Raw genomic sequence first — 16,204 nt, 5'->3', positions numbered from 1 at the left:
ATTTTATCCCACCTCAGTTGATATACACACACAATAGCAAGGGACAAAATCGGCCTGAAGCGTGTATATTGTGCGTCCAGAAATTCTTGACTCGCGATATAACTTAACGCCAGCTCCGGGGCTGGAATTAAATTTGCCGTGTTAAAAAAATGTGTGTTGGGTGCTTGTGGATTTACTGCATCAGGAGGTAATAGCTAATAGCCTCATCTACCTGGAATTTAGCCTCATCTACCTGGAATTGAGCGCTATCAGCTACTCAGCTGTTTGGGTGTGCATTTTGGACCCACTAGTCCCCTTATTGCATCCAAAACGCACATCCAATGGCTGGTTAGCCTGTGCATTAGGCTGGGTGCACTTTATTACATCCGCTCCTCAGTGCTTTTCTCCATCTCTTCCCTCCACTGCTACTTTTCCCATGCTATGATAGCAGCAGAATACGTACCAACAGATAAGATTGTTATTGATGTATGATTTTCATGCCGACAGGAGGGAGAGAAGGGATTAAGCTCTTGCAGTTTTGAGGCAGAATCTTTTAAGTAACAGGGCCCACATCATTCACTCCAGTTGCCCCTCTAAGGATGCCTCTGCATCTGAGCGCCAGCATGTCTTTCTAGCAGAAAAATACTGTATGTAACTATAGTATGGTAGAATTCAGATGGGGAAATTGGAAGAGAAATGTCTACCCTGGTTTCTAACATAGTAATGATGGAAGAAAAAGACCAAATAGTCCATCCAGTCTGCCCAGCAAGCTTCCCTCCCAGCAACTGCCACTCCTTGCAGGTTACCACCGTATTTAAGAGTGTGACTGGCGCTCTGTGCAGTTATCCCAGCCTTTATGGTAACTTATAAAAATTGCAGCTAGCAATATTTTTTTTACTGGGTGATGAGCTTTCTTGAAAATTCAGACAGTGCTGCTCGATATGACTAATCTGGTATCAGTCATGTTCTGTGGTGTCACTGCTTACTTCTTGGAAGTTGGTTGAGTCACATTCTGGAAGAACAGCAGGAGCTGTACAAAAGATCATTAAGGAGATTCACATCATCTTGATATGGGGTTATTCAATTGTCAAGCTTGATGTTATATTCAAGAAAGATGAGATTTCACCCAATACTATGAAAGGGGGGGGGGGGAGAGAAAATATGAATGACCCTGCTGTGAAATCTGTGTTCTCAATGAGCGTTAAACAAGAGGACAATCATGACTGAAGAAATTCGCCCTCCTGGAATAAGCTCCTCCAGGGTCACATCAGGTACTTTAATCTGGTTTAAGCAAGATGGATTGAGGTTTGATCTTCAAGAAGTTCAGTAAAGAGGAAACCTGACCATTGCAGGGGCCCAAGGTTACAATTCTGATTCCACAATTGAGATTCTAAAACTGGAAGAGAGAGGGTGCAAAGGAACTAACCTGTTAAGCTTAGAGGTGCTGCTAGAGGAGGAATAGACTGCTTTCATTGGATTATCCCTTCAGCTGAAATGTCTTGTTGCCTTTGGGAGCACTGGGCAAGTTATAGTTAATTTTTTCCCCTACTCTTCCTTAAGAGAAAGGGGTGGAGATATGCATTTGTTGTGTCATTTGCGTGAGTATTGTATTTCATGTATTTTTTATGTTATTGATGTATGATTTTCATGTTGCAAGCTGCTTTGACTCCCTTCTGTCAGAAAAATGCAGGATATAATTTAATATTTTTGTGTGTGTATTTATTGATATTTATATAATATATATTTATATAACAAAAAACAGTGAAAAATTTCAAAGGGGCATGGGATAAACACTGGGGAACCCTAAAGGCTAGAGGATGGAAATGAAGAAAATGGTGCATGGGAGTAACTTGCTGGTGTGGCAATTACTACCCTTAACCAATAAACCTTGATACTGTTGATGCCACTCCATTATTGCTCTCTGCTTTTATGGTAGAGGGAAAAGAGGAATTAGATTCAGACAGCAACCAACAAGGGCATTGGATTTTTATGGTCTGGGAAAACAAATAAGCATGGGGGGAACTTGCTGGTGTGGCGGTTATTACCCTTAACCAGCATGCCTTATAATTTGGATGCAACTCCAACATTGCTCTCTGCTTCAACAACAAGAGGTAACAGGGAATTGGACTCAGACAGCAACCAACAAGGGCCCTGACTTTGAAGGTTTGGGAAACTAAGTAAGGGGGAGACTTGATGGCTCAGCAGATGCTACCATAAGCTTGCTGGGCAGACTGGATGGACTGTTTGGTCCTTTTCTGCTGTCATTTTCTATGTTTCTAAATGATTGAAAAACAAACCAACCCCCGCTCCTAAACTGTGCTCTCTTTGTTAAATTTGTGTGTGATACACAGAGACACATAAATGTAACAAAGAGAGCACAGTTTAGGGGCAGGGGTTGGTTTGTTTTTCAAGCTTCTAACATTTTTTTCTTTGTTCTTCAGCATTTTTTACCCAGATGGAAATGTGAACAGCTGATCAGACAAGGAGTTTTGGAACATGTGTTGTCATGATGCTCCCCTATAAATCAGCAAACCTTATAGATGTCCGCTTTTGAGACTGACCTTAATAAAAAAAAAAAAATTCTCTCTTTTATAATTATTGTGATTCCAAAATCTCAATCTATTGCTTTGTCCTTTTCAATTGTTTCATATACAGAAACCCTCTGAGACCAGTTAGTTTGAAGGTTTTTATTCTATGCAAAATTGTGTTCATGCCCTGCTTTATTAAAAACTTCATTTGTAATTATATACTGCAATTTAGAATAATGTTTTTGTCCTCCTAGTGCAGTTGAATCTTAGATTTTTGTTTTGGAAAGCCATTCTGAGTCCGAGAGAAGTGCAGGTATACATTACAAATAATAATTCTCAGTTGAAGACCATGCATCAGCATTGCTTCTGGAACTTTGCACTCATAGCTGCTAGCTGTCACCATTGTGTGATGACTAAAACTCTCTCCCCAAGAGGTTGTGAACACTACCGCTGCAGCAGCCTCAGCCCCCACCAACCCAGGGAGTGGAAGATCTGGGTCAGGAATACTACCCTGGGACCTGCCGCATGGACCCCCAAAGTGTAAGAATAACACAAACACCAATAATGATCTCACTTTGAAAATATAGATGTTGACCAATGGCTCATATATAACAAAGAATATGAATGATCATCATAAAGCGCAGGTATAAGCACACTAAGGGGTGCTTTATAACCTCAACTTTGTGCTGGGAGTCTTCATCATCAGTCATTCATAATTTGGACATAGGTATGCCCATACCTTTTGCTTATTTTTCAAGAATTTTTTGAGCTGCAAATAAAACATCAAGAGATTTTTTGACTACTTTTATGTAAAAAAATTAAAAAAAACTTTTCTACATGTTAATTTTTGGAGGGGAGTGTGCCTCAAGTCACATCTCAACCGTAGAGAAAACTATTGGGTTTTTACACTAGGGACTGTATCCCCACTGGGTATGAATGACAAAATAGATTGACATTTATTATAAATTTCCATTCATTTTTAAAATGTAAAGGCAGGTTTGGAATTTGTAATTTTGGTTTGGTATTTGTTTACAATATTTTTACTTACCTTATCAAATGTAATGAAGGGGGATCAATTCATTTATTTTTGCATTTATGTTGTCTTCCTGATCATGGGTTTTGTCATATTTTACCAACATACAGAGAGTTAGCCATAGTATGGAAGGCACGCACTCGCGGGGTTGATTGACAGTCTGAGTTTGCTCTCCTTGTCTTTAAAACGCTGGTGTTTCAGCACTGCTGGTTTGCAGCTCCTGCTCTGCCGGCAGTGTTTAAATTTCTCTGAAATTAAAGAAATACCCCGCACGCAGTAAGTTCATCTTTTTGCAATACATTTGGGGCATAGATGTGCTTTTATATTTTATGAACCCCCTTGGGCAATTTACTTGCATCTATGCCGTGCCTTCCTGATGTTGGTTTGTTTTTCTCTGTGGCAGCTTAGAATGTTTGATAGTGCTGCCATGAATGTCAGTACCAGTTTATTTTTTTCAAAAACATGCGTGTTGGAACCTATATTTACTTTTGTATTTGTTTACATGTTTTGCATATTTCATTTAACACAATGAGGGGGGAGCTTGGCATTTATGTCACCTTTTGATCATGGGTTTCTGTTACGTACTTAGCCAATATATCAATGGTTAACTGCAGAATGGAAGGCAAGCATTCATGGGATTAACTGACAGCTTTTGTTTCCTTTTCGCATGCAGTAAGTTGTTCTTCGTGTAACATACTTGGAGAATGGATGTTTTTATAGAATTTATGTACCCTCTGGGTAATGTATTTTTGTTTTGATATCTGCCTTGTCTATGCAGTGCCTTCCTAAAGTTGGTTTGGTTTTCTCTTTGACAGTTTACAGTGGGGGGGTTTTTTTTTCAATTATAGTACCACTGCCTTGAATCTCATTAATTTCTCCATGACAGTGAGTTTGAGTATAGTTTATTCACATGTTCCTAACACCAGGCTTTCTCATTGTTGCACTTTTTGATGATGTGTGTCATTTTAATATATTGCTTGTATTTATGCTTCATAATCTTTTCTGTCCTATCATTTCAGCATACCGGGTTATGCTTTATCAGTGTGTTTGCATTTGCTCCTGAAGAAGGGAGGAATGATCCTTCTGAAACATTGCAGTGTCTGGTTGATTAAGAAGGTTATTTTGTAACATCTGGGAAAGAAGTTTATTTTGTAACATCTGGGACATTTCATCATACACACATTGCTCTAAAATTTTCAAAAGAAAAAAATCAGTGTTCCTTTTCCTGGTGCAAAAATTAGCATGTAGAAAAATGTATTTTATTTACATAAAACTGGTAAAAAATCTCTTGATGTTTTATTTGCAGCTGAAAAATCTTGAAAAATAAGCAAAAGGTATGGGCATACCTGTGTCCAAATTATGAATGACTGATGATTAAAACTTCCAGCACAAAGTTGAGGTTATAAAGTATCCCTCAGTTTGCTTATACCTGTGCTTTAGCATGGGAATGTGCAGCATAACCACTGAGCCAGCAGGCTAGTTCTATTGAGCATTTTTAGAGCTGGCGTTAAATCTTGAGGAGCCCCAAAAGTTAATAGGCAGAAAATACTGCTTTTCTGTAGTTCCTCCAGCTTAATATTGTGGCGATATTAAGTCGGAGGAACAGAAAAAAGGAGTAATGTAAAAAAAATATATTTTTTTTTAAATGGTGGTCAGGTTAGGAAAACGGATGACCCGTTTTAATATCGCCACACTATTAGGCTGAGGAACTACAGAAAAGCAGTATTTTCTGCTTTGCTGTTAAGTCTTGAGGAGCCCCAAAAGTTAATGCCAGCTCCGGGGCTGGCGTTAATTTATGAGGGTAAAAACGTGCATGTCTGCACATTTATTTTTTACATAAGGGGGTAATAGCTAATAGTCTCATCAACATGGCATTTACATGTGATGAGCACTAATTAGCTACACACTAGTTTGGACGCGCTAATAATCTCCTTATTGCATATGGAGTTATGGACATGCGTCCAACTGTGGGTTTCCCTGTGCACTAGCCTGAGCTCACGGTATTGCATCAGCCTGCTCATGTCTTGCATCTTCCTTTTTCATCCCCTCCCCAGTATCCCTTTCTCTCTTCTCAGCAGGACACAGTTTCCTGGGTCTTCCTCCTCAGCAGTGGCTCCAGTGGCAGCTTCGGCCTTTCTTCCCAACTGCAACTCTTAGCCTCCTTCGAGTGCAGCTCCAGTGGCAGTTATGTCACCTCCTCCTGCCCTATAGACATGTGGTTATGGCTGCAGTATGCACGTGCCTACTGCTCACGTGCTCTTTTTTTTTTTTTTTTTTGCTGTGCCAGCCACTTTTCCTGGGCGCCCAATGCCATGGATGTGCTAGGGACGCACACTTTATCCCTAGTTCTTCCTTTTCTGCACTGGGGCTTATTTTCCTATTGCATCGAGCGTGCAGGAGAGGTGATGGTGCGTGCATTAAAAAAAAAAAGGGGCATCTGGTTTGAACACACATTTTTATCACGTCAGTATTGGATCGGCCTTTAGGGGAGAAGGAAGGAAAAAGTGAAAAGTAGGGAAAGATCTAGCCCTTGCAGTGAAATTAAAAGTAATAGGGCTCTCTTTATAAAAAGTTCAGAAATCACTGTTCTAGGTACATAATATATTTTTTTAAATTTCTGGCTTCTGCCCACCAACAACCTGATACTTACCCAGCAAAATGATGAATCATTTTTTAACTGATTTTCTCCCATTTTTGTTCTTGTAACAAACATTGAAAAGCTCCTGAGGTAGAAGTTAATACTAAGAAGATTTAGCAGTACCAGAGTCACTCCTATAAATTATGTTTGTAGATTCTGGATTTAATAGAGTACCATTTCTACAATATTACTTCAAACCTACAATATTTAGATTTTGTGCACGTGCACAGTGAAAAACATTCCTGTTATGATACTTCATTGCATAATAGGGCTTATCCATGTAAATGACATTTTCAGTCTGCTTTGAAGAACTTGTATATTTTGAATAGAAGTAAAAGAGTGATGCACAAATCTGTCGTTATTACTGCACAGCCAGTTAGGTTCTCAGAATATCCTCAATGAATATACATGAGAAAGTTCCATATAGGTTTCCAACATATGCAAATATCTCTCATGCATATTCATTTTGGTTATTCTTAAAATCTGACTGGCTATGGGATTATAAAGACAGATTTGAGAAGGACTGGGATAAAAACAAAATATATGCATTGTCAAAGGTGCAAAAGCAATACCAACAAAATATCTCGGGTGGTGAACCTGTGGCTCTCTGGTGTAAAATATGCCTCTTGCTCTCCTGTCCCCATGGCAGCCGAGCAACCACTGGATAGGACAGGAGAGGAGGGGCTGGAGCAAGGGAGCACACAGAGCAGAGAAGAGCATTTCTGCTCCAGCCCCTATCTGGCAGTTCTTGCAGTGGGGCTTTGCAGGAAGGAGGGGCTTTACTTTTCTCATCCCTGCTCTGTCCCTTCCATCTTGTTTGCAACCAGCAGCACTGGTGGACAGGAGGGAAGGGGGCAAGGCTGGGGCTGCCAAAACAGCAAGGAAGAGCCAGACAACACTCTGCTCCAACCCTCTCCATCCTGTCTATTCCCCATCTCACCTGCTGCCTGGAGTTAGATGAGTCTTCTCTGTTCTGCCTGGAGCAGAGGGCCTGGACTGAGCATTGCCTGAGGTCATTGTGCTTTCAAGGCTTTGGATACAGCTGATGGCAGAGGAAAGGAGGGGAATCACCCAGAGCTCCAAGCAGGCCACAATGATTTATGGCAAGGAAAGGGGGGGGAGAGAAATGGCAGTCTGAGATACAAGAGGGGGCGAATACTTTTCTCTGAGTGACATGAAAAGAGGTGAACATTTGGATAATTGAGAGGTTGAATGCTGGGGGCCAGTACAAGGAGTTGAATGCTGTGGGAGAGGGGAGAAGCAGTTAAATAGCTCCCTGCGTAAATTAGTGTGGTTGCTATGTTAGTCCACTTGAATGCACAAAAACAAAGGTTAACAAATAAAAGCAAAAACAAATATATAAGGCAATACCTTTTTGTTGAATTTAGTCCAATAAAAAAAGGTATCACTTTATATATTTATTGGGTTTTTAATTTGTTAGCCTTTATTTCTGTATCTTCCTGAAGCCAGCAATGCAAATTGGACTATCTGGCCCCTTATCCACCCTAATGTCCGTGCTGCAGCAGTGTGAACCGACCATGGCTAGAGTGAAGGGAATAACAGGATAGAGAGATGGCCAGGTTAGAGGGTTGTATGAGCACCGTGTAGGAATTTTGTGTCTGAAATAGCATGGCAGGAGTGAAGGAGCCAGGGATTGTGATAGGAGTTCTAAATAACTGGAGAAAAGGCCAGTATAGAGGTTCAAATAAGCCAGAGGAGAATGGTGCCTATGAAAGAAAGTTTTGAGGTGGTGATGGCGCAGGTTCAGAAAGCCAGAATAGCATCAGGGGTAGGGAGGGGTGGGACAGAGGTAGTGGTGAGAGTGCGTATGAGAGAGGCCAAGGTGAGGAAGGGAGAGGGAAAGTGACAGAATTAGTAAGGGATGGGGGGTGGAGTTTGAGGATGATGACAGCCAGAGCTGAATGTGGAGGGGAAGGGAAAGAGGGAAAGAGAGAGAAAGTGGTGGTGAGGGGAGTATGACAGCCAGAGGGGTAAAGATATTGAAAGGGTGAGAAACAGAGATGGTTATTAGGAGAGGGGAAGACTTTGAGAGAGACAGCAGTGATGGCAGAGAAATGTGTAAAAACCCAATAAGGGTGATGGTGGAGGATGTATGAGAGAGAGCTATAGAGAGGTATAGGAGAGACAAAAAATGGGAGAGAGGCCAGGAAGAGAGAGATAGAGGGCAGGTTGGAGGCAGGGGAAAGAGAAAGGTGGTGGGGCAGGGGGGATAGTGGTGCTGGCCAAAGGGAAGGGTAGGTGAAAGGAGATAGACAGTAGAGTAGGAGAGAGCAGTAGAACAAAGAGGATGTCAGGGGGAAAATGGTGCTGAACAGAGGGTGAGAAGGAAGCAAAAGTAACACAAGGTATGGGGTTAGGAGATGTTATGTTAGGGGCAGCCAAGCCCTGTCGACATTTTAAGGGGGACTGGGGGATATTATGCTGGGGCTACCATTAGTGAACTGGTAAGGACAGGGTAGGGGGGATTGAGGGAGAGACAGAAATACATTGGACAGTGCTTGAGGGGAGGAGACCTGGTAGAAAATGGTGGAGGCAGAGTGGGAGGATGGCGAGAGATTGATGAGGCAGGGCTGGGGAACTGAAATAACTTGGGAACAGGATGGGAGGATAGATAGACTTGGGACAGGGTGAAGGGAAAGCAAGAGAGACTGGTAGGAAGATTGAGAGAAATGGATGGGGGAAATTGAGAAAGACTAGCAGGGATAGAGGAGACAGAGAGGCTGGAGGGAACAGGGTGGGAGATTTCAGGAAACATGAAGGATTTTGAGAGACTGATGGGTACAAGGTGGAACTGAGAGAAGAACCGGTTGAAATGTGGTGGGTGGAATGAGAAGAGAACACTGGTGCGGGGATTGAGAGAGAGGAATTCTGGTAGGGTTGAGTAGACGGGAGGAAGCCCCCATCTCTTGAAAACACAAGGCTCTTTGGTAATGTGCGTTCTGATTCCTTGGCTCTTGGTGCTGAAGGGTTGGCCAGCCCTGTAATATTTGGTAAAATACAGAGTAATTACAAATGCATCATTTCTTCAGCAAGGACAGGTAAGTGCTTTCTCAATAGCAGTTAAACAACCTGGACATTTTGGAAGAGGGGAAAAATGCCTGATAAAGAAAAGGATAAGTGCAGTAGACCTGTGGTTCTCAACCTAGTTTCTCAAGACTCATTGGGCTAGTCTGTTTTTCAAAATATCCACAATAAATGGTGCATGCAAGATATTTGTAGGCACAGTCTCCATTGTATGCAAATATATAGTGGGGTAGATTTTTAAAAGTACGCCTGCGCGTACTTTGTTCACCACACCAGGCGGCAAACGAGTACACCGGATTTTAATAGATATGCGCGTAGCCTTTAAATCCGGGGTCGGCACGCGCAAGGCTGTGCAAAATCGGCAGCCTGCGCTCGCTGAGCACGCAGACTCCCTCCGAGGCTGCTCCGAAAATCGGAGCGGCTTCGGATGGAACTTTCCCTTTCACACACCCCCGCACCTTCCCTCCCTTACCCCACCCCCCTCAGCCCTATCTAAACCCCCCCCCCCCCCCCCCACCACCTTTGTTTGACAAGTTACACATGCCCGAGGCCTCTGGAACCCCGCCCCCGGATGACGTGCCGCCGTGACAATGCACCCCTGACAACACCCTTAGGAAAGCCCCGGGACTTTACGCGCACTGCCGAGCCTATTCAACATAGGCTCGCGCGTACAGGGGGAACTTGGGGCAGGTTTTCGGGGGGTACGCGCGTATCTTACACGCGTATCCCTTTGAAAATCTGCCCCATTGTGCATATTCACTGTAGATCTTCTGAAAACCAGATTGGCCAGGTAGATGCCAAGGAACTGGGTAGAGAACCACTATACTAGAAGTCTTATAGAAGGAATGGAAATGATAGGGCTGAGTCCTGATTCATTCAACTCATATAAATGTGAAGATAATATATTTAACTGGGAGTAATACAGTTTCTAGAGGAAATTGGGTAGTCTGCATACAATGCAAAATGTATTTATTGCCATAGTACCATTAGCATAGCAGAAACCAACAAATTGCAACTTAGCCCTAACTGTTGCCTTTCAATGAATGTGCTTTGCCCAGTGACTCTTCCTCTTGGCATCCCCATACTTCGTGTTCTCCGTGGACAAGCAAGAACAAATAACATCCACAGAAGTAGGGCGATGTCACATTACTTTGCCATTGTGGAACATGTTCCCACAAGCCGTGTGAGTCTCCTCAGTCTGTAGCACTGTCCAGCTTTATTATCTCGGTTTAACTTATCTCAAGTAAATCATTTTGGGGAGTTCACAAAGAGTGGATATAATCCACCTTTTCTGGAGTTGTGAACAAAGAACATGGAAAAAGGATCTCCCAATCTCTGAAGGGGGAAAAAAAAAAAAGGTGCACATTTCTCAGGTTTCTGTTGAAAAGTATTACCAATTAGTATGGCTCAAATGTATGATTTAAATAGAGGGATTCGGTATATCTTGCAGCAATATATTCACAGCAAGAGAATGTCCTTTTTAATGTTTTATTTCATAGCCACACTGTATAAATATATACATACTGAAAATTCATTGTATAAAATCTGTACATTTTGTGTACACACTTTACAAATTACCAGTCAAAAGACAGACAATTGCTTGTTCATGGAGTGGGGGGATGACCCTACCATTACACATAAATACCATAATGTTCTAAGATGGTAATCTGATGTGTTCTTTTGCGTAGCGGAATTGTATATTCTTGAAAACCTTTATTCCATCAAAGCAAAAAGATGCTTTGCTTTTACATTCTGTATTTCCCTCTCTATAATCCCCCACTCCATACAGGATGCCTGGGCAATGCTAGTGCCCTCACCAGTCATCCCAAGGATGAAGGCATCTTCCCCTCCACCACCAAGACTAGCCCCCACCGGGCCTGTGTGCGGCAGGGGTTTACAGCACAGTAGTGGCACTGGTCCTTCCTTCTTCAGCTCCAGCATGTGATCTCTATAACAACAGCTGAACGCTGCTGGTCCTGCTGCACAAGAGACTGAAATACAAATCTCCAGCCTTATGACCGATGCCACCGAACCAGATCCTTTTCCCATTTATTTTATTGCCTTTGACTTTCAAACCCAGCCCCAAGCAACTTTGCAAAGCAAGCACTGGGAAGCAAATATTGGAACCAGCAATGATGACATCTTCCACGGCCATATCTACGCCTTGCACGCATGTCAGGAGTCACTGTGCAGATCCAAACCATCATGCAGCAGCATACCCATGACCATTAATGACAGGTCGGAGCTGTCTGCAGAGTGCCGTTTTTCACCAGTGGCTGACTGGTGTCTGTATGGCACATTTTCTTCATCCCATAACCATTATGCTGTGAGAGATGCAGGGGCAAGTTTTTGGATTAGTTTATTGAGGGCTGTAATCTTCTCCTCCAGGACAAAGTTCTTTTTCTCAGCATTTTTTTGCCTCTGCTCCGTAACTTGCAGAGCCTTCATCAACTGTGCATTTTCCACATACAAGTCTTTCAGCAACAGATCTGATTTTGCATTCTTTTCCAGCTAAAAAGAAAAAAAATATTCCATCATCTCTATTTGTCTTATGGCTTACCCTATTTTCCAAATCAGGTAAAAACACCATGCAGTTCCTCTGAAAATCTCCTATGTCTAATGATACAATCAGAGGTCTAAGAGACTATTATATAACCTATTCACTCTTTATTGCTAACAGCACGTTTATAAGCAGTAATTATTTATAACATGTAGATCACTTACGGATCATGTGCCTATGATATTAATCACACTATATGTACAAACATATGTGACAATGTTCAAAAATCATACATTCATCCTGTATAAAATGAACCCATAACCCTCGCATTCATACATTACCCTCCATTCATACCATGTAACTAACATGCCCACTCACACCAAACTCTCATAAAATCTATTCATCAAGAGAAGATCCCCCAAACATATGCTAAAATGATTTTACAGAATTGTGTTGGACAATACAAATGTTATTATAACTTATCCAATATGCTTCTATTTTCTCATGTTCTCAACTTCTTAAACTCTCAGGTTCTTGAACTTCTGACGAGAGCCTCATTTCACCCTCTGCTAGGGCTTCATCAGGGGAATTACTGAGAAAATTCCATCCTAATTCACTCCTGCAAAACACATTCCTATGTTTCTCCAACTTCTTCAAACATTTTCATGAATCACCACGTCCATAAGAGACCACATGTCATATACCCATTCATCTATACCCATTCATCTATACCTTCACATAAGTGTGTCACCAATGTGTTTCTCACACTATCAAACATAATCACCAGAATTTTCAACACGCTGCCAGAGTCGATAAAGTCAGAACCTCAACACTGATTTCCGTTTACAACCCATTTCTCTGCGATTGTTACCTAATGCCGCTCCACGACGTTAAGGGACACACACCCAACGTCCCTACGTGTGAAGACATAAGTGATCTACATGTTATAAATAATTACTGCTTATAAACATGTGTTGTTAGCAATAAAGAGTGAATATGTAAATAATAGTCTCTTTGACCTCTGATTGTATTATTACCCTATTTTTCCACATGAACCTCAGGATTGCATCCTGGCTAACCCCATGCGTACTGAAGAAAATAGAGAGAGAATTCAGTATCAAGAAGATCGAAGCCTTTTGTGCATTGGATGCTGTGTCAACAAAACAGAGTGAAAAATTTCCACGTCATATGAATTTCAGGCACCGAAATAGGCAAAATGCATCTTCCTGAAAATGATACTAAATAAGACAGATAGAGAAGGAGCTAGCTGCACCACAAAAAATTACATTTGTATATATCAGGGATAGGCAACTCCAGTCCTGGAGTGCCATAAAACTGGTCTGTTTTGCAGGACATCCACAATGAATATGCAAGAGCTTTATTTGCATAACATGGAGGCAGTGCATGAAAATATACTTTTATATATTCATTGTGGATGTCCTGAAAAACAGACCAGTTTATGGCATTCCAGGACAGAGTTGCCTACCCCTGATATATATATCATTTTTTGGGAGGTGCAGCTAACTTCCTTTTTCTGGGCTATGATGCCTGCCAAAGTCCACTCCCAATCCCCTCAGTGCCAAAATAGTGGGAGAAGCATCTGGAGTCATGCTTTCATTTGTAGCAGCTAGATATTGTGCCCCTGAGTCACCTGCTGAACCCTCCCTCTGAAATCTGGCAAGAGGACTCAAGCTGTGACTACCTTTTAAACCTGTGCATGGCTGGTAAGGTACCAATGTTCCATCGAAGTTGAACTTTGTTTATTCCTGCAGCAGCTCCTGCAACATGTTCAGTCCCAGGCCTGCCACTTCCCCCCCCCCCCCCCCATAGGCTCTGCTTCTATTGACTTCCAAGCTGCGTATCACTGCAGGAGTCACAAGCACTTACCTGCTCCTTCAGCTGATTCACCTTCTCCCTGAAGCATCATACGTACATTTCTTCAGATTCATTTCCACCTCCAGCATCCTCTCCTCCATCCTCCTGAGAAGTTTTTCATTCTCTTCCTGCAATTAGACATGGCTCAAATTGTGCAACAAAGTCAGAACTCCAAAGTAGCCGTCCTGCCTCCACCTCCAAACAGCACACAAATGAACAACTAAAGGCACCATAAGAATGTTCTGGGAAAAGAGGGGGTGTGCTCTGCCTAAAATATTTTTTTATTCAAATTTCCCCAAAAGAATTTGGATGGTGTGAAAACAACTTGCCCACAATTCCCCAATTATTAACTAGATATGTGTCCTTTTTAGAAAAACATAGCATCAGGGGCAGTGAAACACCTCCTTTTTAGTTGCAGGGGGAGGGAGGCAAACCCTTATCCCATTTCCTCCCTGTCTCTTATGGCCCTGACCCCTCCCACTACACTCCCTTTTTCCCCATGCCCAAACCTCCCCCTGTCTCTCTCTCTCTTCCCCCCTGTCCCTGACACCATCTTCTCTTTTGTCCTTTCTCTCCTATCTCCCCCCAATCTAGACTCAGAGTCTGACTAGCAGCTGTTATAAAACCCCATCCCCTGAAGTCAGCACTATCCCTTAGCCCTTTCTCATCTTTATTCTTTTCTATGCTGAGCAACAGCAAGAAGAGAGCAGTGGTGCCTCTGGGCCGCATCCTTTTTCCTCATGGCCCGGCTGCCGCTTTGAGCCATGCAGTTGTAGAGTATTCCATGCAGTTCAAAGTGGCAGTTGGCCAGGAGCTGCAACAAGGAGGGACCAAGGCCAAGGAACCTCTGCTCTCATCCTTCTACTGATCAGTGCAGAAAGGAGGAGGGGAGTTAAAATGCACCATTGGACAGTTGCTTCCTGCCTATCCAACCCAGCCCCAGATCTCCTGCAACGATTACATGGGCAGAGCCAGATCTTGCAGCCCTTTCTGCAGCATTGCTATGCTGCCCTTCCCAAAATTGGCCCACCCTGTTTCAATACATATGATATGAATTGTATATTTGAGCTAAAGTTACAGCACTTCACACAAAAAAATGTATGCATTATCCATAAAAAAAAAATGGTAATAGCCAGTGCTTAACCTACCAAATATCTACTTGGAAAAACAAGAAGATACACCATTTCAGTCAAAAGTAAATTCATTAATGTGGCTCACTGACAATTCCTGATGAAGGCTCCAAAGCAGCAGTGAAATGCTGGTGAGCTACTAACAAATACATTATCTTTTTTTCTCCATCAACAAGTGGGGTGAATTAGCCATGAAAATAGGTGACATCATCCGACAGTACCAAACGGACCCTTATCTCAACTCATAGAGCTTTTGCTCTACTGAGCATGTGTGGGAGTTTCTATTTATTTATTTATTTATTTATTTTTAGATTTTTATATACCGGTGTTCCTATATGAAATAAAGATCACATCGGTTTACATTGAAACAGAACATGAAAATTGCCAAAAGGCATTACATAGAACAAGGTTATGAAACTTGGAACAGTGTACATAAGTTCAAAATTTAACAGTAACGTTGTAACATTGATGACCAAAAGATAAAGGAGAAAAAAAAAAAAAAAAGACTTAAACAATTAAGTTGACAGGTCTTATTGAGCATAAAAATTATAACGTATAAGTTGAGAAAGTCTCAAGTGTCCTGCAGCAAGAGATTAGATTACCGAAGTAGGTAGTGGTATGGAAAATGGGGGTTTGTGAAGAAGATATGTTCTTGCTGGTTGGAGGGGAAAAAATGATGATCATGGTCCTGGAAAAGCTTGGCTAAAGAGCCAGGTTTTAAGTTTTTTTTTTGAATGAAGAGTGGCAGAACTCAAGCCGAATGTCTGGTGGGAGCGCATTCCACACAGGCATTGTCTCTTAAGCCTTTCAATCTTTTTTTGTCCAAGCATCAGATAGACATGTAACTCTTTTCTTAGTGATATCTGTTGGTATTTCAGGTTTTCAATTTTTGTGTTGCCTCGCTGCCTCAGAAGCTCCCCAAACAGCTCCCCAAAAAGCAAAAAAAAGGTTTTCATCACAGGATGTTTTGAAGCAGGAAGCCCACTATTAGTTGCTTCAAGGACTGTATATACAGCAAGAAAATGTCCATTACAGATGAGCACAACATCTGCTACCACTGTCTGGGACCACACCATGACCAGGCAAATTGTTATTGTAAGTTGGGGCCCTTAGCGAACCATTCCACCCAATCCCAGGCCCCACCTTAATCCAAAAAGTAGAGAAAAATAATAGAATCATGGAAGTCTTAATATACAAGTTCACCACATTCATTTCTTACCCTGGGAAGCTGGTCAGATAACCCTAAACAAGAATTCTAAGCCTCATCTAACATTAGTATCACCTGAAGTTTAGTTGCTTCAGAAGTCTTTGGCTAATTGAATTCTTTGGTAGGGGTTCCGCTGTGCTGCCAAGACACTTTTTGGTTCTCAGCACTTTATTTATTTTTATTTAAATTTCTTTTAATATACCGATGCTTCAAGACAAGGTCTTATCGTACTAGTTTACAATGAAACTAGGGAAAAACCAATTAACAAT

The 16,204-nt window shown here is 41.9% G+C and overlaps 2 protein-coding genes across 3 annotated transcripts in view; one reads left to right on the top strand and one right to left on the bottom strand.

Annotated features, from left to right (window-relative positions):
- Positions 1-3,690, top strand: part of GINS1 (GINS complex subunit 1) — a 64,672-nt gene extending 60,982 nt beyond the window's left edge. For both annotated transcript variants that reach the window (XM_029594499.1, XM_029594496.1), the window contains one exon: positions 2,421-3,690. In XM_029594499.1, the coding sequence (XP_029450359.1) occupies positions 2,421-2,489 (69 nt within the window). In that variant the 3' untranslated portion in view covers positions 2,490-3,690. The remainder of the gene's footprint in view (positions 1-2,420) is intronic.
- A 7,007-nt stretch (positions 3,691-10,697) lies between these two features.
- Positions 10,698-16,204, bottom strand: part of NINL (ninein like) — a 331,277-nt gene continuing 325,770 nt past the window's right edge. Inside the window, 4 exon segments of the mRNA XM_029594490.1 lie at positions 10,698-11,734; positions 13,611-13,637; positions 13,639-13,659; positions 13,661-13,726. Of these exon segments, the coding sequence (XP_029450350.1) occupies positions 11,543-11,734; positions 13,611-13,637; positions 13,639-13,659; positions 13,661-13,726 (306 nt within the window). The 3' untranslated portion in view covers positions 10,698-11,542.

Source organism: Rhinatrema bivittatum, chromosome 3 (assembly GCF_901001135.1).
Source record: "Rhinatrema bivittatum chromosome 3, aRhiBiv1.1, whole genome shotgun sequence".
Lineage (NCBI taxonomy): Eukaryota > Metazoa > Chordata > Amphibia > Gymnophiona > Rhinatrematidae > Rhinatrema > Rhinatrema bivittatum.
This window is presented reverse-complemented; position numbering and strand designations above follow the sequence as displayed.